This window comes from Netta rufina (genome assembly GCF_964035555.1).
Source record: "Netta rufina genome assembly, chromosome: 35".
NCBI lineage: Eukaryota > Metazoa > Chordata > Aves > Anseriformes > Anatidae > Netta > Netta rufina.
The window spans coordinates 512,729-536,891 of record NC_140159.1 but is presented as its reverse complement, the minus strand read 5'-3'; the positions used below and the strand labels follow the sequence as shown (position 1 = coordinate 536,891).

Sequence of the window (24,163 nt, the reverse complement as noted above, 5' to 3'; positions counted from 1 at the left end):
CCCCAACAGCATTTCTGTGGCCTTGGCACCTCCACTGATTCTTCGAGGCTTCCAGCATCACAATCACTCTAATGGAGAACTGTGTCCATTTGGGACGGATAGGATAGGGTAGGATAGGATAGGATAGGATAGGGCAGGATAGAAGAATCAAATCGAATCAAATCAAATAGAATAGTTCAATTGGTAGGGATCTTCTAGTCCAACTGCCTGACCTCTTCAAGGACCTTTTCAATCAGAAGTTAAAGCCATTTATTGAGGACCCTTCCAGCCCTTTTACCAGCATTGTTGCCCTCCTCCAGACTCTTCCAAGGACTTTTTTTGTACAGTGGAGACAAGGACTACACATAAAATTCAAGGTGAGGCTGCTCTAATGCTAAAGGTAGTGGGACAATCACCTCAACTGAGCGGCTCTGCTGTGTTTAATGCATCCTAAAATGCATTTTGTGCTCTTCACCGTGAGGGTACATTTCTGACTCACAGCCTGCTGTGAGCCTGCTGTCAACCAGCACTCCCAGATCCCTTGCTGCTGAGCTGCTCCCAAGAAAACTGAAAGCACGGAGTCTGTCTTTATCAGGTAGCCCCTGAACAGCTGTGTGCACCAGAAATGTCACTGCAGCAAATTACAAACGCAAGCAGACTGCTGACCAGACTCTAGGCAGCAGCATGACCCTGCCCTGCCCTGCCAGGGGGCCTCCTTCCACCCGCAGCTTCTCCCTGCAGCGCCCTGGGGACCATACTCTGCACCATAGCCCTGAGCACCCCTGCCTGCACCCCCAGCTGCACAGCACTTCACACTTTTCCACTTAGAGCCTCTGGGCTGGGAGTCCTCAAGAAAGGTCCCAAAATCTGTGGGCTATGCTGCCCTTTGGAGATCCTTCCAGGAACTGCAGCAGCATTGCCCTGCAGCCAGAGACTTACCATTTCAAGAGCTGCGATGTTTTTCCTCCAGTAAGCTCTCTTCATCCTCCCGAGTGCCTTTAACCTTTCTCTGCCTCCCTCCCCTTCCCTTATCCCCTTGGGACCCCCAGCCCTGCTGCACCATGCTGAGGAACTGCTCCTGGGTACAGCTGTGACTCAGCAGAGCTGCTTGCTTGCAGACAGATCCCTCCATCTCAGGAGCCCAGCCTAGCTCAGCAGCAGAGGCTAAGCCCAATGCATGACTTTTGCTGGCCCCTCGGGCTCCCTGGAGATGTCCCTGGGGCTCCAGGGATGACAGCTCCTGAAAAGCAGCAGGGTCACCCCTGGGGAACATGATTTGAAGCATGCTGAAGTAATCACCAACTGCCCTGCCCTAAACAAAGGACAGAGACTGGTTCCAGCAGCATGATTTGTGCTACCAGAGCACGAGATGTCCTGGTTCACCTCTGAACACCCATAATAAAAGAATAGAGAAACAAAGGGAGGCTTCTCTGGTTTCCCTTGGTCAGGGCAGTGATTCAACTGAGGGAATGCAGGCATCTTCATTGAGCAACCTGACCTAGTAGCAAGTATCCTTGCCTATGGCTGGTATGTCAGAGCTAGATGATCCTTAAGGTCCCCTTCAACCAAAATCATTCTATGATTCTAGGATCTCATCCCAAATTGGAAGCCCTCAGGCTGAAGCAGGATTCAGCTCCCCCATGCATCCTACACACCCTACATCTGGGATTGCTCTTGGTTCAGCTCAGGTAGACACAAAGTAATTGCTAGTGTGGGCTCTGAGCCCCTGGGCTTTGTTCAACCTGGGGGACAGCTGGTCCCACACAGACGTTTGGTGATGGCTCAGGTGCCAGGGGAGGTCAAAGACGTGTGCCAGTGTTTGCAGGCTCTGATGGAGAACTTTTCTGAGCATCAGCTGAGGGCCAGACAGGGAAGGGGGATGTCCTTGGCTGCCCACAGGGACACCAGACTTGTATATGTAGGACACCTCCGGATGTGCCTTTATCCAATATCTCCTCAAAGCATGCAGAGCTGTTGAGCTGACCAAATGCAGGAGAGGTCCAGAAAGACTGCTCAATTCCCTTCCTGCTCTCCAGCCTTGGACACAGCAGGGTTTGCTCTCTTTGCGGTGCTCTCCTTTGCTCTTTATGCTGTGATTTGCCAAACACTCAGCATGTCTAAGCTCACAAGCAAACCTTTTGCACGCATGTGATCCTGGGCCGTTGTAAACCATGTTTCCTTGTCACAAGTCTGTACTTGGACCCAGAGCCACAGCTGAGGTGCCCGGGGCTGTGCCCAGCACATTTCTGAAGGGACTCTTCTAGTTAACAGAAGGTGCCTCCTGTTTGAGTTTTTCCTTTCCTTGATCTGGGCTTCAAGTTTACTCTGTTTCATCTGGGTGGCGATGTAAAAACATCTCTCCCAATTAGGGAATGGGCTCAGATACACAAACTGTTACTCTGAGCTTTACCAGGCAAGTGCCTGCACCACATGCCAACCTCCAGACAGCACCAGCATCACCTTTCCAAGCTCATCAGAGTTTGTGCATCTGCCCTTTAGCTCCTGCTCATATGAAGAGGTTGCTCCATGAGATGATTGAAATGCTGATGATGAGCTCAATAGGACCGGGTCTGTGAGCATGGACAGGGTGTAGATGTGGGGATCACAGAATCATTTAGGTTGGAAGAGACCTCCAAGATCAGTCCAACCTCTGCCCTAATACTAGCAAGTCCTCCACTAAACCATAGCACTAAGCTCTACACCTAAATGTTTTCTAAAGACCTCCAGGGATGGTGACTCAACCACTTCCCTGGGCAGTCCATTCCAATGCCTAACAACCCTTTAAATAAAGAAGTTTTTACTAATATCCAGCCTAAAACACCCCTAGATGACAGCAGAGATAGACGGGGGGTTCCTGGCAGTGCAGATAGTGGTGCTGGAAAATGATCTGGCTCTCCCATTGAGCGTCCTGACCTTTAGGGCAACCACCCTCTGGTGTCCTTAGAGGCACAGTGCTGCTGCTCAGAAGGGCACAGCTCTCCCATAGAACCCCTGAGCTATCAGAGAGCAATTTTGAGAAACTGCAGAGAAGCTAAGGTCATGAGCATGCTTCTGGGCAGCTTCAGATGTATGCCGCTGACGCGAATCCTCTTGTCCTTGGCTGTCACAAAGGGATGAGACTTTCCCTGGGTGTAGCACCCGCACAGTCCTTGGTCTGCTCACTGGAGTCAGGAGCCAAGTCCTTCCCCAGCAGGGCAGGTCCATCCTCCTATGAACAGGGTGCTGCAGAGCTGAGGGCTGCTTGCAGTTCCAGCTCACCCTTGTCCTGAGGGGATCTTTCAAGAGGATGAAGAAGGCAGGGACTACATTCTCTGGAGGGAGCTTTTCAGAAGCTGTGCTTTCAATTTCCTAATTGCTGAAGGGAAAAAAAAAAGAGAAACGAGAAATTATTTGCACAAGAGACAGACTGCAGACAACTCCAGCTTCCTCTTTCCATCCTTGTCAGATTAGGTCTGGCCTCCCCCTGATAAGCTGCAACCACAGAGATGCCCTCGGACAGTGCCAGACAACCAAGAGGTGCCCATAGGGCAGAGCTGAGTGCAGCATGTGGGGAGGGGGGGGGGGAAGAGTCTGTGAACACTGGCACCAAAGAGATGGGGGGCAGAGAAACATCTCCCAGGGACAGCTCCATACAGCAGAGAGGTGGTTAGAAGGAGAGGAAACTCCTAAGAGCAGCATTGTGCCTTGGGGACTGGAGCACCACTGTGTCCTCTCCAGCATGGATGCCTTCCACTGAACAAGACCCCCTTGCCTCTCCTCTCCCTCTCAGCAGGGTCTTCTGCCCTCATGGCCACGATGTTGACCTTGCAGCTGGGAATGCATAAAGTCTGAAGAGGGTTCAGAGGAGGTCTACCAAGACAGGGGTAGGCATCATGTGTGGAGGCCAAGAGGCCTGGGCTTCCTAGGCCTGGCGAAGCACAGGCTTGGCACAGTGTAGTAGTAGCTCCAGACAGCTTGAAAGTTGCTTTCAGAAATGATGGCACATTTTCGATAGGGGCATGAGAAAGGAAACCAACCATAAACTGCCATTTGGGAGGTCCTGGTCATGAGGAGAAAGAAATATCACTCCAAGGGTACTGCTGTGGTCACTCAGAGGGAGTCTGGATCAGCCCATGGCTTTGTGTTGCAAGAAATAGCCAGTGAGGACAAGCAGATGCCAGTAGAGGTAGGGAGATACTGTGGTGATGAAGTAGGTTGGGTGTCTACAGACTGCAAGGAAAATGGCACCGGCATGGGGCAGGGTAGGACAGACAACGGCCAAGGGCACTGGCAAGGCTGGAAGGCCCTGACAGAGCCAAGGTCTTTGTCCCCTTGGCTGTAGCTGTTGTCTGTCACTGAGGCCTATGAGAAGGCACGTTGTCCCCTTGGCCCTGGAACCTTGGGGCCTTCTTGTACCCCCCGGTGGTGTTGTACTGTTGTCCTTCACTCCGCATCACACACCCCACATCCCACTGTCTCTTGAAGAGTCCTGAGTCATGTGTGGGACAGGAGCTCCCTTCCCAGAGCCCGGGCATCAGGCCTTGGCATCTGGTTGGATAAGGGCTTTACTCAGCATCAGAGCCACCTACATGTTGCCTTTGCCTGACTGGCATCACTGCCTCCAATTTCTGCTCTAACAAGTCCATGGGGAGGTTGTGTTGCTAATGGCCCTCAGTGAGACCCATTAGCACTCCAAGAAACTTTACTGTTTCTTCTGGCTTTACCTTCTTGTTCAGCCTGTGCTATCTCCTCTCAGCATCAGAGGTCCATGGACTCAGCACCAAATACACCCTGGGGCTTGTTACAATACAGAGAGCCCTCATGTGCCTTGTTTCTTCCCATCATTTTCTTCAAGGATGCAGGGCTTGTACATCTAACTGGAGAGATTTCAGAAGGGTAGTTAAAGAGGCAGATTTCAATGAACAATTGAGAATAAGGGCATTTCCTTTAACTAATTTATTTATTTATTCAGTTTACTGACATTTCTAACTGATATTGATGCACAGGATCTCCTAAGGAGTTGTGGTCAGCTTGGAAAAGTAGTCCCTTGAGGCCAGACACTCTGTGGGCATCCTTGCTCCTCACCTCCCCAAGCGCTCCATTTCTCTCAGGAGCCGCCTGGGACTTGCAGCACTTCTCCTCCCATCAGACTTCTCCACTCAGGCCTGCAGCTGCATGTGACAGCTCCTTTGCACCAATTGCTGTCTCTTTTCCCCAGAGAACTGCCTGCACACAGGCACAGAAGGGATTCTCTCCATTGCAAACAAACAAAAGTTAAGCGCTGTACAATTCAATAAACTTTAAAACATTCTCCTCAACTGCATGCCAGGTGCAAACTGCATCTAACGAGGTTCACCTGGCACAAGGGACAGCTGTACAAGAAACGTTTTACACAGAGAGATAAGCAAGGATAGAGATAAACACAATTAAGGCGTTCACTACAGAGTTCATTAGACTTCTAAAGGATGGCGATAGTTTTTATCTCCCTAAGCTTTTATCAGATAGCTGGGAGGTGTCTGAATGAACAAAAAGCAAAGAGAGGGAGATTCTGGAGAGCGATGGAAAGAACACACGTCCAAGGAGTCTGCTGAAAAGACACCTTCAGACATAACCGCTTAATCATTTTATTTAATCATTTAATATTTTGAACTACATGATCTTTAAGGTCCCTTCCAAGCCCAGCCATTCTATGATACCCAGGAGAGGTGGGAACACCAGAATGATGAGGGTGACTGGACACACAGCATAACAGACAATATTGGTAGTGCAAAGAGAAGGAAAAATCAATATTTCCTGTACAATAAGTGCACTTCTTGGTGATTTCCATTCCGGCATGGTAAGAACATATTGCCGTTCCATAAGCAGAACTCACGTGTTTCAGGTAATGAAAATGTGCTCATATATACATGCATTTATATATATGTGTGTCCTGGTTTCAGCTATTATCATTATTATTCTTATTTTCCTTTCTTTTCTGTCCTAATAAACTGTATTTATCTCAACCCACAAGCTTTCACTACTCTTTTTTTTAATTTTATTTTTCATTCTCTCCCCATCCCAAAAGGGAGAGAGGGGGGAAGGAAGAGGTGCGAGGATTGTGTGTTGCTTGTCCCTGTGTCCCTGTGACCCACATCTTACCCCAATTCTGAACATCACTTTCATATTCAAAAGAAAAAAAGTGGACTAGAAATCCACCCCAGGTCCCATACCCACCCTTGAAGATCCAGGATATTAAAGTGAAAGAAAGCAAATGCACAACTTAAAAAAAAAAAAAAAAAAAAAAAAAAAAAAAAAAAAAGTAAAACCTGAAATTTTAATGAATAAAAGGTCTTTGGTTTAGATCTTAGTCTTTGTGGTTTGGTTTGGTTTTCCTTTTCATTGACATTTTCTAAATGTTTCTGTTATTATTAGGTTTATCAGGTTAAAAATAAGGTTAATAATAAGGTTAGATTAACCTTCCCTGCCCAGGAATGTCCATGACGCCTCTCAGTCTTTGCACAAAGCCAGCCACACTGAGGTATCGACCTCTCTGCATTGATGGAGGAAAGCAAGACAAGCTTCCATGCAACCTTCTGCTTTCCAGCTGAAGAGTCCTTTAAATGTGGAGACAGAGAAACCATGCTCAGCTGTCCTTTACCACCAGGATAGTGCATGCATTTAGCTTCAGGTACAAAAGAAAGAGAAAAATGGCATCATCTAATAGAGGAGCAGAATGCAGAGAAAAAGAATTAAAACCCCAGAAAAGCCCCAAAAAGCTCCCTGCCCTCTGCCCAGCTGCACTGGTCTTACCTTGCTGGGCAGCTGACCTCCACCACAACTGTTCTCTCTCTTCCCATCCTCGGGAGAGGAAGGGAAGAAGAAAAGGAAAGAAACAACTCACGGGCTGAGATAAGGATAATTTAATTAGAGGAAAAATAGTTATTAAGGGAAAATTGTTACTAATTACATCATTTAAATAAAGGGAAGGAAAAAAAAAAAGCAAAGGCCATGTGGAAGTGCAGAGGAAAGAAATTTCTCTTATTACTAAGAGCAGAAAGGGCAGGTGAGTGCTGAGCTGCTGGTTTATTTTTTTATTTTTTTTTTTTATTTTTTTGTGCTCTCATGGATGCACAGACAACATCGCTTATTGGCTCGGCTCTGCCCAGCAGTGGGGCCCTAATGTAACATGGGGCAGTTTCTGCATTCTTGTCACAGAAGCCACCCCTATGGCCCCCTGCTACCAAAACCTTGCGACGTAAACCCACTACACAGATCACCCAGGGGCTCTGAACCTGTCCCCCTCCATCCACAGAGAGCCCCAGAAGAAGCAGGAGGCCTCTTCAGGGAGCAGCTCCTGCTGACCGCAGCTTCGGAAGAGGCCTCCAGCCTCCTGGCCCTGAAGAGCCCCTTTCGGTACGGTGCTGCTAGCAAAGAGGCCAGCTGTGACACACTGGTTCACCTTGATGCCTCCTGTCTACAGCCCCAGGAATGCCACGGAACAGACAACAGGACTGTCACAAGGCACACGGGACCTTAAGGCTGACACAAACGCAAGGGCTACATGGAAGAGAAAGGAGACCAGAGCTGAAAAAACCACGTTCTCCTATTCATGGCTGTATCCCCGCAAGCTCCAGAAAAGGAAGGAAGAGATGGGAATTGATGAAAAGTACTTTACTGCAGGCTTCTGTATTTTGTTTATACAGAGAGGGATGCTAACAACATCAGTACCTGAGCTCTTGGAGGGAGACAAAGCCAGGGAGATATGAAAGAAGAAGTTGAATAAATTACAGTATTTTTCACATACAGTATTATCATAATTACGAGAATACATCAATCAATCAAACAAAAAACAAACAATCAAACAAACAAAACAAAACCGGCTTTGCTTCTTTGTGGTACAGTGGGAAACCTACAAGTCTGATGGCTACGTTATTGATGATGGGATAACACATATCCCAATACCTCCCTGAGAGCATCCTTGATCTCCTGGTTCCTCATGCTGTAGATGAGGGGGTTCAGTGCTGGAGGCACCACCGAGTACAGAACTGCCATCACCAGGTCCAGGGATGGGGTCACGAGTCAGAAGGGGGCTTGGGCACCCTGTTCCCATGGACACATCTGTATGGCAGGATTGTATGGGTTGAGTCCCCCATTTCCATCCTACCTGAGAAGAACAGCACCTGCAGAGCTGGGTGGAGAGACAAGGAGAGCTGTTACGATGCTCCTGCTGGGGAGGGACAGACGGACACTCAGGAGACCCTCCTCTCCTGTCCTGGACCCTATGGCCTTAAGGGGGCTCTCCTGGCTGAAAGAGGAGACCCATCAGTTTGTCTGGAGAAAGGCATGCTCACTGAAGTCTGACTGGGGGTCAGCAGCAGAGACCCAGCCCAAAACATCTCTTTTTCTGCCACTATTGTTCCATGGAGATGTCTCTGGGGCTCCAGGCGAAACCATTGTGAAAGACACCGACATAACCACTTATCTCAGCTGGGGAGAGACATTTCTTTCATGCAGTGTCATTGCTTATATCAAAGAATTATGTTTAAGAATGATCTTTCCTAGGAGGGATCCCCTTTACTGCTGCTGAGGAAAGAGATTCAACTGAGTCAAAAAAAGCATTCTAATCTGGGCTTGCCATTCTGGAGGTGGAAGGAGACAGCCCCCTCTCATGCACCACACAAACCCTCAAAGTGGGGTTCCTCTTGCCCCAATTCAGGCAAGCACAAAATAATTACTTGCACTTGAGCTCCTTGTCTCATGTCCCATGCTAATTGATGGTGATGGAGAGTAGGGCCAGTTGGTCTGATGCAAACACCTGCTGACATTTGTGGAGCCAGTATTGGTTCAAGGCATGTGCAGGTAATTAAGAGCTAAGGGATCATTATTAAGTATGAAAGAGGCTTCCTTTGGCCACCTGAAATAGTAGATGATGCCCACATTTAGGACAAGTGAATCTTGCCTTGTTTGTTATTTTCTGGGTAGCATAGGCAGCTGTCATGGTTTTGGCATGATTATTGGCAAATTACCTTTATAGAGGCTCATATGACATTACATTTTAGATGTTTGATGAAAACAGCAGTGATAACACACTGATGTGTTGGAGCAGTGCTCACACAGAGCCAAGGACTTTTCTGCTTCTCCTGCTGCCCTACCGCCAAGGAGGCTGAGGGTGCATTAGAAGCTGGGAGGAGACAGAGCCTGGAGCTGAGCAGGACTGACCAAATTCAGTCCATACCATGCAACATCATGCTCAGCAATAAAAGGTGGGGTAAAGGAGGAAGGGGGGATACTGGGAATGATGGCATTTGTCTTCCAAGAAACTCTTCAGTGGGATGAGCCCTGCTTTCCTGGAAGTGGCTGATCATCTGCCTGGCAATGGGAAGTAGTGAATGAATTCCTTGTTTTGCCTTGCTTGCACACATGGATTTTGCTTTACCTAATGAACTGTCTATGTCTTAACCCATGAGTTCTACCACTTTTACCTTTCTGATTTTCTCCCCATCCCACCTGGGATGAGTGGGTGAGTGGCTGTGCCATGCTCAGCTGCCTTCTGGTGCTAAACCAAAACAGTTCTTTGGGGCACAAAGGGTTTGAGACAATGACAGATTTGAGTGTGGAGACCAGATTTATAGATATCAGAGCAGTTTGGCTCCTAATTGGAAGTCTCCTGTGTTTGCAACAGGGCTTCCTTGCCTTTCTGTATGTATATGAGAGTCCAGTGCTTGTTAGTGGCTGCTTCTGAATCTGCTGTTTGCTCTACTCCTTATCATCTTTCTTTGCTGTGCCTGGGAGCATTCTGATAACAGCCATGGCCATGTGCCCGGACTGGTGGATGGCCAGGGCACGGCTGCTGTTCCTGTGCTGCCTCTACTGGACAGGCTGGAACTCCAGTGTGACTGTGAGTCAGAGGAACTGTGACCTGTGGGTGATTCCACATGGCAGCGCATACAACCCAAAGCATCTGTGTCCATGGACAAGTCTACTCCAGAGCAAAGTATGCCTCGAGGCCTCTGTGGCCATGGAGAAGTCCGTGCCATAGTGGGTACACCTTGCAGTGTCTGTGCCCTTGCATAAGGCCATGGCAGAAGACCTCAAAGCGTCTGTGGCCATGGGTAAGTCCTCAACGCAGCAGGTAGACTTCTGAAGGGAGTGTGGTTTCTGGATAAGGCCATGCCGGAGGAGGTACACCTCTAAGAGGCTGTGGCCAAAAGACACTGGATGGAGCAGGGGTGAGGGGAGGAGTTCAATGCAATGTTAAACTCTGTAGCCTGGTCTGAAGGGACCAGGGATGGAGACTGTGATGGATGTACTTTTAAAATGGTTGTAACCCATGATCGGAGTTGCATGTTATAGGAAGTCCAACAGCAGAAATGACTGGAACTGATAAGAGTAGGAACAAGATGCACTCTAAGTAGAATCACTGAATATCCCAAGTTGGAAGGGTCCCACAAGGACCATGGAGTCCAACTCCTGGCTCCACACAGGTCTACCCAGAAATTCAGACCGTATAACTAAAAGTACAGTGCAAATGCTTCTTAAACTCTGACAGGTTTGGTGCTGTGACCATGTCCCTGGGGAGCCTGTCCTGTATGCACCACCCTTCTCGGTGAAGAACCTCTTCCTGATATCCTGCCGGAACCACCCCTGTCGACCTTAAAGACCATCTAGTTCCATCCCCCTGCCATAGGCAGGGATGCCGCCCACTAGGTGAGCATGCCCAGAGCCTTGTCCAGCCTGGCCTTGAACACCTCCAGGGATGGAGCATCCACAACTTCTCTGGGTAGCTTGTTCCTGTGCCTCACCACCCTCCAAGTAAAGTATTTCCTCCTCATGTCTAATCTAAATCTCCCCTCTTTTAGTTTAAAACCACCCCCTGTCATTATCTGATTGAACACAGAGTCACTCTCCATCCAAATACCCTTTAAGTACTGAAAAGCTGCAATGAGGTCACCCTGGAGAATTCTCTTCTCCAGGCTGAACATGCCCAGCTCTCTCAGCTTTTCTCCATAGGAGAGGTGCTCCAGCCCTCTGAGCATCTTTGTGGAACTCCTCTGGACCCGTTCTAACAGGTCCACATCCTTCTTGTGCTGGGGGATCCTGACCTGGACTCCAGGTGGGGTCTCACAGAACAGAGCAGAGGGAGACAATCTCCTCCCTTCACCTGCTGGTCACTCCTCTCTTGATGCTACTCAGGATGCAGTTGGCCTTCTGGGCTTCAGGCACTCACTGCTGGCTCATGCTGAGCTTTTCATCCACCAGAACCCTCAAGTCCTTCTCCGCAGGGCTGCTCTTGATGAGTCCTTCACCCAGCCTGTCCTCATGTCTGGGACTGACTTCATCTTGCACTCCCCTCAGCCTTTAACACCTCTCTCCTTCTTGCCCACTCATCTCATGCAGGCAGTGCCCCCAGCCCTGCTGTGCGGTGCAGAGGTGCTGCTGCTGGGCGAAGCATCCCAGGAGCCCAGTCCAGCTCAGGAGCAGAGGACCAGACTTTCCTGTCTCACCACCCCAGCCTTGAGCTGTCCCTGGGGCTCCCAAGGAACCTACTTGGAACTAGACTGAAGTAATCACTTTTGTTCCCTCCTTCAGCTGTGGACAGGCAACTCTTTCCAGTAGTGTCATTTCTCCATCAGAGACAGAGTTAGGTAGGCGAATCACCTTCCCTTGTACCATGACAGACCTGGGCAGTGACAGAAAGATCTCTTTACTCCTGCTCAAGAAAGGGATTCAGCTGAGCCAGTTGAGGTATCTCATCCTGGCTGTGTAGTCCTGGGGCTGGAAGGGGGTTCAGCTACTTCCATACACGTCTCAGGCATTTATCTGGCCTCCCCTCAAGTGTGCACAAAATACTCTCGTCTAACCTCCCAAGGTAAGTAATAGATATTGTAGGGTAGAAGTGAGCTGGTCAAACACAAACTCAGTGCTAGAGGTGATCCAAAATATCTGCAGGTATCTGCAAGCTCTAACGCAGCATTTCTGGGAGTCAGGGCGGCAGCTGGGGCCTGGTGGGAAATCCCTTTGGCAAGTGAAATGAAAGCAGAGGCACACATGGAGGACAACTGAACCTTCTCCCAACTTGTTATATTCAAAGCAACCTGCAGAGGTATTTATCTGAGGAAATGGAGTCATGTGCCTTAGGTAGAGGTAAATCTATGTTGCTTCACTGTGGGCTGTCCTTTCAACTAGATTTCAGATAGATTTAGACTAGATTTGAAGGGGGAAAGGGATAAAATCAGGCTTTCCAGTCGTAAGCTATGGGATGGCACACCAAAATTTGAGGGACTGTGTGCTAGTGAGGTCCTTCAATCTGCTCCACAAGGCGCTGGGTACAATAAATTACATTTGAAATGTTTCTGCACCGATGTACACAGCATGACAGAGAAGCAAGAGGAGCTAGAAACCTTGGCTCAGTCTTTGCGTTGCAATACATTTGCCATAAGCAAAACTTGGTGGGAAGAGTGCTGTGACTGGTTGCCTGGCAGGTTAATCCACAACAGCTCAGCACCATTCAATCCCCCTCATGGGAATGGGGGGAAAGCATCAGGGAAAAAAAAAAAAAGGTAAAACTCATAGGTTGAAATAAAGACCATTTAATAGGACAGGGAAAAAAAAAAAAAAAAAAAAAAAAGGATAATAATAGTAATGATAACAGAATGTACATCACAACTGGATTGCTTACCAGCTACTGACCAATGCCCAGTCCATCCCTGAGCAATGGCAACCCCCCTCCAGACAACTCCTCCCAGAGAAGCTAAGTCATTGACTTAGTAAAAGCTCTGCTCTGCAGCAAAGAAAACGTCATTGGGTTATTTGCATTATTCTTATCCTAAATCCAAACTATGGCACCATACCAGCTACTCTGAAACAAACTAACTCTATCCCAGCTGAAACCAGGACACTGGTGTGCTGCAGTAGATGGTTATAGCCTCTCCAAGAGGAATAAGCAGGGCAGGCAGCTGGTGGGGTGGCGCTGTATGAAATGGAGGGGCTGGACTGTACAGAGCTTGCAGTTGGTGATGATATGGTTGAGAGCCTCCGGGTAAGGACTAAGGGAAAAGCAAGTAAAGCATGTGTTGCTGTGGGAGTCTACTATAAGCCACTCAGCCAACAGGATGATATCAGCATATATATATATCATCATTCTATCGGAAATCAGGGGATATCTGTAGATCAGCTGCCTTTTCCTTATGGGTGACTTCAACTTGCCAGATTACAGCTGATGCAAACTGGTCCAGGAAATTCCTAATTCACACTGATAACTTCTTGGTACAGATATTAAGGGAGACGACTAGGAAAGGTGCCCTCCTGTATTTGCTGCTTTTAAATAGAGATGGTCTCTTTGGTAAAGTGGTGATTAGTGTCTGTCTTGGCCACAGTAAGAGAGAAACAGTCAACTTTAAAATCTTTGGTGATAGAAGAAAAACTGCCACCAAAACGTTGACCTTAGATACTGGGAAAGCAGGTTTCAGGCTGCTCAGAGAACTAGTTAGTAAGGTCTGCTGGGAATCTACTTTTAAAGGTGTTGGGGGTCATCTGTGCTGGTTGCTATGGAAAGAAAGCAAACAAAGACAAAACAAAGAAAAAATGGGAAGAAAAGAAAAAAAAAAACTATGGACAAAGATAGTCCTGGGTTTTCGTGTGAAATTCTGGGAATCATATGAGCAGCAGAGTACTTTATAAATGCTGAAATACTGTACGTTGCCACATTTTCTTCAGGGCGTCCTTGATCTCCTGGTTCCTCATGCTGTAGATGAGGGGGGTTCAGTGCTGGAGGCACCAACGAGTACAGAACTGCCATCACCAGGTCCAGGGATGGGGAGGAGACGGAGGGGGGCTTCAGGTAGGAAAACATGCCAGTGCTGACAAACAGGGAGACCACGGCCAGGTGAGGGAGGCACGTGGAAAAGGCTTTGTGCTGCCCCTGCTGAGAGGGGATCCTCAGCACAGCCCTGAAGATCTGCAAGTAGGACAGCACAATGAAAATAAAACATACAAAGTCAACAAAGACACTAATCACAAGAAGCCCAGCTTCCCTGAGGTAGGAGTCTGAGCAGGAGAGCTTGAGGATCTGGGGGATTTCACAGAAGAATTGATCCACAGCATTGCCTTGGCAGGAAGTTCCTCTGTACTTGGCTCTGGGGAGGCCACACCTCGAGTAGTGAATGCAGCTCCAGGGCCCCCAGTGTAAGGACATGACGTATTAGGACGAGTCCAGAGGAGGGACACAACGATGACCAAGGGGCTGGAGCACCTATTCTATGAAGACAGGCTGTGGGAGCTGGGGTTCTTCAGCCTGGAGAAATGAATGTTCCGGGGAGACCTCATTGCAGCCTTCCAATACCTAAAGGGGGCCTACAGGAAAGCTGAGGAGGGACTTTTCATCAACGCGTGTAGTGATAGGACAAGGGGTGATGGTTTTAAACTGAAAAAAGACGGTAGATTTAGATTAGACATTAGAAAAAAGTTCTTTGTTCTGAGGGTGGTGAGGTACTGGAAGAGGTTGCCCAGGGAACTTGTGGATGCCCCATCCCTAGAAGTGTTCAAGGCCAGGCTGGATGGGGCTTTGAGCAAACTGGTCTAGTGAAAGGTGTCCCTTCCCATGGCAGGGGGGATATCATTTCAAAGAAATTATATGATCTTTAGGGTCCTTTCCAACCCAAACTATTCCGTAATTCTCTGAGCTCCCTAGTACCCCACTGAGTCAGCTGAATACTGCAAGGGGCTTCTGCGAACAGCCTGAGCAGGAACTTGATCAATTATCCTCAACTTGGGCACTTGCTGTCATTTCATTTGGCAGAAGACCTTCCCCACAAGGCTCCCGGATGACACCCTCACACAGTGCCCTGCCTCTCCACATCGGTCCACCTCAGCTTGCAGTTACCTGCTTATATCTTGGACCACCTCTGCCACCTCAAAGTTTATCATGAGTTCGTGGCCTCCATTTCCAATAATTCCAATGGGAGCTAAGACACGCAGTTGACACACAGGTGCCTGTTTTGTGCACACCTGAACCGAGGCAAGACAACTCCAACCTCCAGTGGGTTTGTGGTCAATATGGGAAGTAGCAGAGTCTATAAGCCTACAAACCTGCAATACTGACTCGGCGGACTCCCTTCTCTCATCCTGGGTAAAGGACATGGCTGCTGGTCACTGTCTCACAATGGGACAAGAAAAGCTCCAGGGACACCTCAAGCAAGTGCGGGGGGAGCAGGGAGGGGAAAGAAAATGATGCCTTGGACTGGGCAGCTGATCTCAGCCAGGCTCCTGGGACAGAGGCAGTTCCCAGCAAGCTGGCAGCTCCGCAGAGAGACAGCTCTGTCCAGGAGCAGCTCCTCTGCACATTGCAGCAGGGCTAGGGACACTGCCTGCAGGGGGCAATGGAAGAGAAGACAGCCAGAGATTAAAAGCTTTCTGAACTTGGAATGCAATTTAGAGCTCATTGTGGGAGGAACCTTGACACCCACTCACATGGGAAGTCTCCTGCTGCAGGGCAATAGGGATGCAGTGTACAGACAGATGCCCTAAATTTGCACTTCCCAGAGATTATGGATCTACTCGGAGCTTCAGCTCACCCTCAGCATGTTTTCAAGAGGACTTTTCATAAGTATGATCGAGGCAGCCTTTCCTGCTTGACTCTGTGCTTCCCTTGTAGCTACACTTTCAGTTTTCACTTGTTTGTCTTGATGGGAACCGAAATAGAGCTGAGAGGTTTAGAAAAGGGGCTGAGGCTCCTACACCACCATCCTGAAGACAACAAAGAATATTGGGAGAAGCCTTCACCCCTCACCAACCTGGAAATAACACCAGCATCACCTTCCCAGTTTCATCAGGGCTCGTCTGACCTGCTGTTTAGTGCCTGCAAGCATGACGCCGGCCCTGTGCAGTGCCCTGTCCCGGGGAGGTACCTGCAGGGCAGAGCTGAACATGCAGCACGTAGGATGGGGTCTGGGAGCTTGGACAGGGAGCTGAGATGGTGGCAGGGAAACAGATCCTGGCAGGGACAGCGCCAGGCAGCAGCATGGGTGGGCAGTGGGAAGGAACTAGTGTCAGAACTGCTGGGAAGGGGGGATTGTAGCTGCTGCCTGTCACCCACCTCCTGCAGTGCAGCCGCCTTGCTCTGAGCAAGCCCCCTGCTCTCCTCTCCCAGCCAGAAAAGCCTCTGCTCTCACAGCTGGGGCTTCCAGGGCAGGAGCAGCCCCAGCTCCAGCACAGCAGAGGTGCCTCTCTCCTGACACATGCCCTCAGAGAAGTCAGGCTTGTTGTGGTTAGTGCCTCTTTTGCTTTGGCATGTTTTCTTTTCATTGCGCTGTCCTATGTGCAGATCTTCAGGGCCGTGCTGAGGATCCCCTCGCAGCAGGGACGGCACAAAGCCTTTTCCACGTGCCTCCCTCACCCGGTTGTTGTCTCCCTCTTTATCAGTAGCATTGTGTTTGCAAACCCAAAGCCCCCCCTCCACCTCCTGCCCATCCCAGGATCTGGTGGCGTCATTTTTGTACTTGGTGGTGCCTCCAGCACTGAACCCTCTCGTCTACAGCATAAGGAACCAAGAGATCAGGGATGCCATTAGGCAAGTGATGCCATAGACATTTTTGTAAGAGCTAAAGCTGCCCATCTGTCCCAGCAATTGTTCCCTGCAAATGCCACACTGTGCCAGAGCTTCGTTTATTCACTGTATTACTGTTTTATTTCTCCTTATCATTTTCCCACATAAATGATTGGATTTGTCTCACTACATCTGAGGAATGGACCTGCTCCTTTGCACCTGGAAGCCATGGAAAAGTCTGTCTAACATGGGCTCAGACCTGACTTTTTGTCCCATCTCTGTAGTAAAATGGGCTCCCTTGTGTGCATTGATCTGGGTTCTTCTTCCAAAGGTGGTGCCAAAACTAGTAAGACCCCAAAAGAGCCTTTTTATCCTTCTATTTGGGAGCACAAAACTCATTGTCTCGTCATGACCTGCTAGACACAGCTTTGGATTTAGGATTGATGTGATGTTGACTAGTGGCAGTGGAGATGGTGAGTGCCACTGGGGGACATATCCAGGGTTTCCCCAAATGGCATGGAAGACACCTGTCCATCAGGAGGACACTATGGGAAGAGAGGGAATCTGCAGGGGACATGTGCCTCAGGTGGGCAGTGAATGGCTCTCCACGAAGTGAGAGACCACTCCAGGTGTGCTCACTTCTAGGAAAATCACTTGATCCAGGTATCCACAGGCAAGTGGGGACCCAGCAGAGGGATGGGAGGCTGGAGAGGGATTCACATCACTCTCATTGGTGTATCGCTGCCTGGATCGAGAGGCATGTCTGGAATATCTAATGCCTTCGGTAAGGCTCCAAAGTCCCTCCAAGCACTTTTCACCTCCAGAGAGCCCTGGTGGGCTCTGTGAGCAGTAGTGGTACCCACCTGGCTAGGTCAGCTTCCCAGCCTGAAGAGTACAGCCAGTGTAGGGTCACCGCAGGGTCCTTCTGCTGTCCAGAGGGTGCTGCACGGCACAGACTACTCACAGCTCCACATCACCACGCTCAGAACATTTATGAGTGCATTTTTGAAGAAGATTGAGGCACCATGTACCTGAAAGGCAAGGAGAGAGCGCTTTTTGTTTTCTACTGCTGGCTGGTGAGGGAAGAATTTTGAGATGGGAACTCTCAATTCCAAACAAGGTACTGAAACTCTAGACCTCTTCCACGGAGAGGTGAAAAAAATCTGGAAGTATCCCAAGAAGACACCCAAGCCTTAGAGAACCTATAACAACTTTCCAGGTTTAGCAGGGTTGCTCTCACCTGCTGCATAATCCCTGCATAAACAGCAGTGTTCCTGCGCTGTGCCCTGCTCCTAAGGGTGTCTGCAGGGCACAGCTGAGCACACAGAGGGTGGGATGGGGTCTGGGAGCACAGACAGGGAGCAAACGTGGGCACAGAGACACAGCTCCCAGCAGGGGCGGCTCCAGGGAGTGGGAAGGAGCAGCTCCCAGAAATGCTGGGGTATTGGGACTGAGGCACCTCCCTGTCATCCCCTGCAGTCCGAACACCATCCCTGGAGCAAACCCTGGTCTCCTTTACAAGCCATCACAACTTCTGCCATTAAGGCTGTGGGGATGGGGTCACGAATTCATTGCTCCGCAACCTAAGAAATAACAGAAATTCCCAATGCTTGATTGTCTCTCCCTGTCCTGGCTTTCTTTGCCATTGTCATATTACTCCATGGAACCCTTTGAGTCCTTGCTGCTCATTTGCTTACCACTATACTAGCTGGGCTAAGGGAACTGGGACTTCAGCTGACGTTCAAAACCCAACGCTGTTGGTCTTCCAAGGCTGCAGGCCCTCCTCCCTGCCCAGAAGACAAATAAATAAATAAATAAATAAATAAATAAAATGGCAAAGCTGATCTGGACACTGAGAGCCCATCAGTGGAATGGCTGCCCTGCCCTTGGGAATGGAGAACACACACTCTCTAGATTCGCACACTCATATTCACAGATCCTCTGAGCATCACCATGGACGTTTGTGTCTTCTTCGGGCTCCTGCCCAGCTCCCAGACCCTCTGCAGCAACCCTGCAGCACACAGGGTGTGAGGTGGGGTGGTTGGCATCACCAGAGGATCAACATTCAGGGCTGGGACTGGTGGTGCAGCCTCGGTGCCAGGCTTGAGTACAGAGATTTAGTTGCTGCAGCAGAAACTGTAGAAGGGTCCTTCCTTTCATTTTTCACCTCATTTCAACTTTGCAATTTCCTGTTTCATTTTTACATTCTGAGCTACGGCCGATTCACAGCAAACAGCTGGAAGGAGCTGAAACGGTACCAAAATGGGCATCTCCGAGAAGACCGCCCTTGCACATGTTCACTTTGAAGCAAAAGCTTTCAGAGCATGATAGAATCATGGAATCACTTAGGTTGGAGAAGACCTCTGAGATCATTAGGTCCAACCATTAACTGTGCACCCATTAATCCTTAACTATGAGCCTTCTCTCCTTCGGCTTCTGGCCCTAGACAAATCTGAGGGAGGACGAAGCTGAGGCCTGTACATGGAAAGGACACAAGGTGAGGCTTGGGTGTCCCCGAGAAGACAGAGCTTCAACACCCCCAGAGGGGACTCCGGACCGTGAGCCGAGCTCTCAGCACTCTCTCCCACAGCCTACTGTCATGCTGCTCCACAAAGGAGCCCCACGGGAGGAGAGGGCCACCCTCAAGTGAGGTTTTGCAAATGGTGCTGGCAGCGCCTCGGGTCTCCCCTCTGGTTGCAGTCCCTCATGCCAGCATGTGGCAATCCCAGCCCTGACTGCAAAGAGCTGGGTACATCTCCGTGTGCCCCTAGAGGAGAGCTGAGCCGTGGGAGCGTTGGCATGGGGCACCCTGGCCCAAATCGGCCATCCGGGCAGTGTCAGGACCTGCCTGTGAGGAGGGCTGGCTGTGGGGAGGATCAGGATCAGGAAGGGCCCGGGCCTGTGTGTGGCTGTGGCACAGCCACTTTGAACAGGGGGGTTCTCGGCTGAGCGCTGTGCAGGGTCAGTGGCGCGCTCACAGCCCTCCTGTCTGCTCCTGCTGTGCTGCTCCCCAGCTCCCTTCCCCTGCGTTCCCTGCATGGCGGGCACAGTCTGGCTGACCCCCAGCACCGAGGACCCTCAGGGGTACTTCTCGATTGTTCACAAAGTCTTGCTGTGGGTCCCTGGGTTTTGTTGTGTGGCGTGAGCATGCAGAGGAAGGATATTTGGGGAGTGGTAGTTTCATGAGTGTTTTACTGGTAACGCCTTAAAGAATCCATACCATTTCACATATAGATAAATGATCATAAGTAGAGACTGACTTTACTGGTGGTAATGTTGTAGTAACTTGTAATATGTAATAGTTGCTTTACTGCTAGCAGTTTGTAGTAATTTGTTATTAGGAAATTCACAGAACCAGAGCAACAAAATTTCCATGTCCTTGCGTATTACAGTATCCTGCTGTAGTGGGTTTACGTGGCAAGGTTTTGGTAGCAGGGAGCCATAGGGGTGGTTTCTGTGAGAAAGATCTAGAAGCTGCCCCATGTTTGGGAAGGGCCCCATTGTTTTCCAGATCCGAGCCAATAAGCGATGTTGTTTTGCGCCTCTGTGAGAGCATATTTAAGACAGGGAAAAAACGCTGCGCCACACAGCAGCCGGGAGAGTGAGAGGAGCGAGGAACAGCCTTGCGCCAAGGTCAGTGTAGAAGGAGGGGGAGAGGTGCTCCAGGCGCCGGAGCAGAAGTCCCCTGCGGCCTGTGGTGAGGACCATGGTGAAGCAGGATGTCCCCCTGCAGCCCATGGAGTACCACGGTGGAGCAGGGTTCCACGCTGCAGCCCGTGGAGGAGACCACGGTGGAGCAGGTGGCCCTGCACCGATGGAGGCTGCCGCCTGTGGAAGACCCCTGCCGGAGCAGATTCTGGGCCGGACCTGTAGCCCGTGGAGAGGAGCCCATGCAGGAGCAGGTGATCTGGCAGGAGCTGCTGCCCGTAGGGGAGCCAGGTTGGAGCAGTTTTCTCCTGAGGGATGGACCCCGTGGTACAGACCCATATCTGGAGCAGTTCTGAAAGAGCTGCTGCCTGTGGGAAGCCCACGCCGGATCAGTTCATCAAGGACTGCATCCCGTGGGTGGGACCCCACAGCACAGGGGATGAGAGTGACCGAGAAGGAGCGGCAGAGAAGAAGTGCTGTAGACTGACCATAACCCCCATTCCCCGTTCCCCTGCGCCGCTCGGGGGGAGGAGGTGGAAGAGGGTGGATGGGGGGAAGGTGCTTTTGTTTTTTTTTTTCCTTTGTTTTCTCACTTCTCTTGCTTGTTAGTTGTAGGCAATAAATCTTACTATCTCCTTATGCCGAGTCTGTTTTGCCCGTTACAATAATTATTGCGTGATTTTCTCGTCCTTATCTCAATCCTTGAGCCCTTTTCACATATTTTCTCCCCATTCCTCTTTGAGGAGGGGGAGTGAGAGAGCGGCTGTGGTGGAGCTCGGCTGCCCACTCGAGCGGAACCACGACAGTCTTTTTTGGCGCCCAACGTGGGGCTCAAGGAATTTGAGATAAGGATGATAGTTAGTAGAAGTAACGGGCAAAAATATGTGCAGGATGATTGTTAGGAATGTACAAGTTGTGAAGAATTTAAGAAAGCAGTAACTGTGAGATGTTAGTGTGGTGAAGGGACGAGGGGTGGTGTGTGTGTAAAATGTCCACCTTGTCGGTGCTGTGATGATGTTATGTTTATTTTGGTGTGGTGAATTCTTTTTTTTTTTTTTTGATGTAAGTGAATATTGTGAAGGTTGTTGTGATAATTGTAAAGTAAGAGTATGTTGTGAGTAGTCTTAAATATGCTTTTAACAGAGGCGAGGGGTGGAATGTAGTGGGTTTACGTGGCAAGGTTTTGGTAGCAGGGAGCCATAGGGGTGGTTTCTGTGAGAAAGATCTAGAAGCTGCCCCATGTTTGGGAAGGGCCCCATTGTTTTCCAGATCCGAGCCAATAAGCGATGTTGTTTTGCGCCTCTGTGAGAGCATATTTAAGACAGGGAAAAAACGCTGCGCCACACAGCAGCCGGGAGAGTGAGAGGAGCGAGGAACAGCCTTGCGCCAAGGTCAGTGTAGAAGGAGGGGGAGAGGTGCTCCAGGCGCCGGAGCAGAAGTCCCCTGCGGCCTGTGGTGAGGACCATGGTGAAGCAGGATGTCCCCCTGCAGCCCATGGAGTACCACGGTGGAGCAGGGTTCCACGCTGCAGCCCGTGGAGGAGACCACGGTGGAGCAGGTGGCCCTGCACCGATGGAGGCTGCCGCCTGTGGAAGACCCCTGCCGGAGCAGATTCTGGGCCGGACCTGTAGCCCGTGGAGAGGAGCCCACGCAGGAGCAGGTGATCTGGCAGGAGCTGCTGCCCGTAGGGGAGCCAGGTTGGAGCAGTTTTCTCCTGAGGGATGGACCCCGTGGTACAGACCCATATCTGGAGCAGTTCTGAAAGAGCTGCTGCCTGTGGGAAGCCCACGCCGGATCAGTTCATCAAGGACTGCATCCCGTGGGTGGGACCCCACAGCACAGGGGATGAGAGTGACCGAGAAGGAGCGGCAGAGAAGAAGTGCTGTAGACTGACCATAACCCCCATTCCCCGTTCCCCTGCGCCGCTCGGGGGGAGGAGGTGGAAGAGGGTGGATGGGGGGAAGGTGCTTTTGTTTTTTTTTTTCCTTTGTTTTCTCACTTCTCTTGCTTGTTAGTTGTAGGCAATAAATCTTACTATCTCCTTATGCCGAGTCTGTTTTGCCCGTTACAATAATTATTGCGTGATTTTCTCGTCCTTATCTCAATCCTTGAGCCCTTTTCACATATTTTCTCCCCATTCCTCTTTGAGGAGGGGGAGTGAGAGAGCGGCTGTGGTGGAGCTCGGCTGCCCACTCGAGCGGAACCACGACACCTGCAAACTCACTGACATGATCTTTACACACTGTGGGTCATCTAACCATCACAGGTCCTGATGTTTACAGCTTCATGATGCCTTTGGTATTTTCCTCAGAGCTGCAGGATCAACCACAGATCTGGGGCTTGGTGACAGTCCTTCTCTGCAGAGAACAGACCCAACCCACAGGGGCTGGACTGTTCAGGCTGGCAAATAGCAGAAAAACAGAAAAATAGCTTTTTCTGCTCATGTTTGCTGCTCCTTCACACACACCCTGGCCTGTGGCTCATCTCCCTGAGGAGAAGGAGGCAAACTGCTGAAGGTGCCACACTGAAGGAGAAATATTCCACCTGTGCGAGGGATGGGTTGGTGGAGAAGTGGTTGGTGGGGATGAGCCCTGGGTTCTTTCCGCCATTCACCACTAAGGGAGGCTTGAGTCCGCAATTCAGTGTTTACAAGGCCCATAGGTGCCTGCAGTCCTGTATTCTGAAGATCCACCCTCCCTACATCATGTTTACACCTTAGTTCTCTGAGTTTGGGCTCAACATTTCCAAGGACTGGGCGCCCTGCAGTGGAAGGCTGCGTTGCATACCCTGTTCTGGTTGCGGGTGTTTTTGCCAAGTGAGCAGCAGAGGCACAATCTCCAGCTGTGCCCACCTGTGCACAGCTGCTGACTGGCTGGTGTCCCCCCCTGTCCCACCGGCACAGGGTGAGCAGAAATCCAAAACACACTGGGGAAGAAGAGAGGTGCATCAGCTCCACCAGTCCCTCCTCTGCAGGTCTGTGCCTGACCCCAGCAGCTCTGGGTTTGGTGAGCTGAGATGGTTCAGCAGTGGCAGTGGAGGGAGAAAGACATAGAGGCATAGTCATGGATAAATTGGAAATGGGTTATGAAAAGATATTGGCAGCTAATAGCTACTGGAAGACTGAACCAACTTTTTCAGTGCATCCTTGAGCTCCTGGTTCCTCATGCTGTAAATGAGGGGGTTCAGTGTTGGGGGCACCACTGAGTAAAGAACTGCCACCACCAGATCCAGAGCTGGGCAGGAAATGGAGGAAGGCTTCAGGTAGGAAAATATGGCAGTGCCGACAGTCAGAGAGACCACGGCCCAGTGAGGGAAGCATGTGGAAAAGGCTTTGTGCCGTCCCTGCTGAGAGGGGATCCTCAGCACAGCCCTGAAGATCTGAGCATAGGACAGCACAATGAATACAAAACATCCAATACCTAAACAGAAGCTAAATGTGATGAGCCCAACTTCCCGGAGGTAGTCTGATTCAGAGCAGGAGAGCTTGAGGATCTGGGGAACTTCACAGAAGAACTGGTTCACAGCATTGCCATGGCAGAGCGCTAATGAAAATGTACTGGCAGTGAGCAGGACGGCAGTGAGAACCCCACTGCCCCAGGCAGCTGCTGCCATGGTGGCACAGGCTCTGCTGCTCAGGAGGGTCTCATAGTGCAGGGGCTGGCAAATGGCCACGTAGCGGTCGTAGGCCATGATGGTGAGGACAGAATACTCTGCTGACATAAAAGAGACAAACAGAAAGACCTGGGCAGTACATCCTGCGTAGGCAATGGCCCTGGTGTCCCTCAGGGAGTTGGCCATGGCTTTGGGAACAGTGGTGGAGATGCAGCCCAGGTCGAGGAGGGCGAGGTTGAGGAGGAAGAAGTACATGGGGGTGTGGAGGCGGTGGTCACAGGCTACGGCGGTGAGGATGAGGCCGTTGCCCAGGAGGGCAGCCAGGTAGATGCCCAGGAAGAGGCAGAAGTGCAGGAGCTGCAGCTCCCGCGTGTCTGCGAATGCCAGCAGGAGGAATTCGGTGATGGAGCTGCTGTTTGACAT

At 50.3% G+C, this 24,163-nt stretch overlaps 1 protein-coding gene across 1 annotated transcript; it reads right to left on the bottom strand.

Annotated features, from left to right (window-relative positions):
- Nucleotides 1-7,210: 7,210 nt before the first annotated feature.
- Nucleotides 7,211-24,163, bottom strand: LOC311220593 (olfactory receptor 14I1-like; the record flags this gene model as incomplete). The annotated part of the gene is made up of 4 exons (XM_084304156.1): nucleotides 7,211-7,411; nucleotides 7,900-7,992; nucleotides 13,739-13,894; nucleotides 23,870-24,163. The coding sequence occupies 4 exons, from the start codon at nucleotides 24,161-24,163 to the stop codon at nucleotides 7,211-7,213; spliced, it is 744 nt and encodes a 247-aa protein (XP_084160282.1).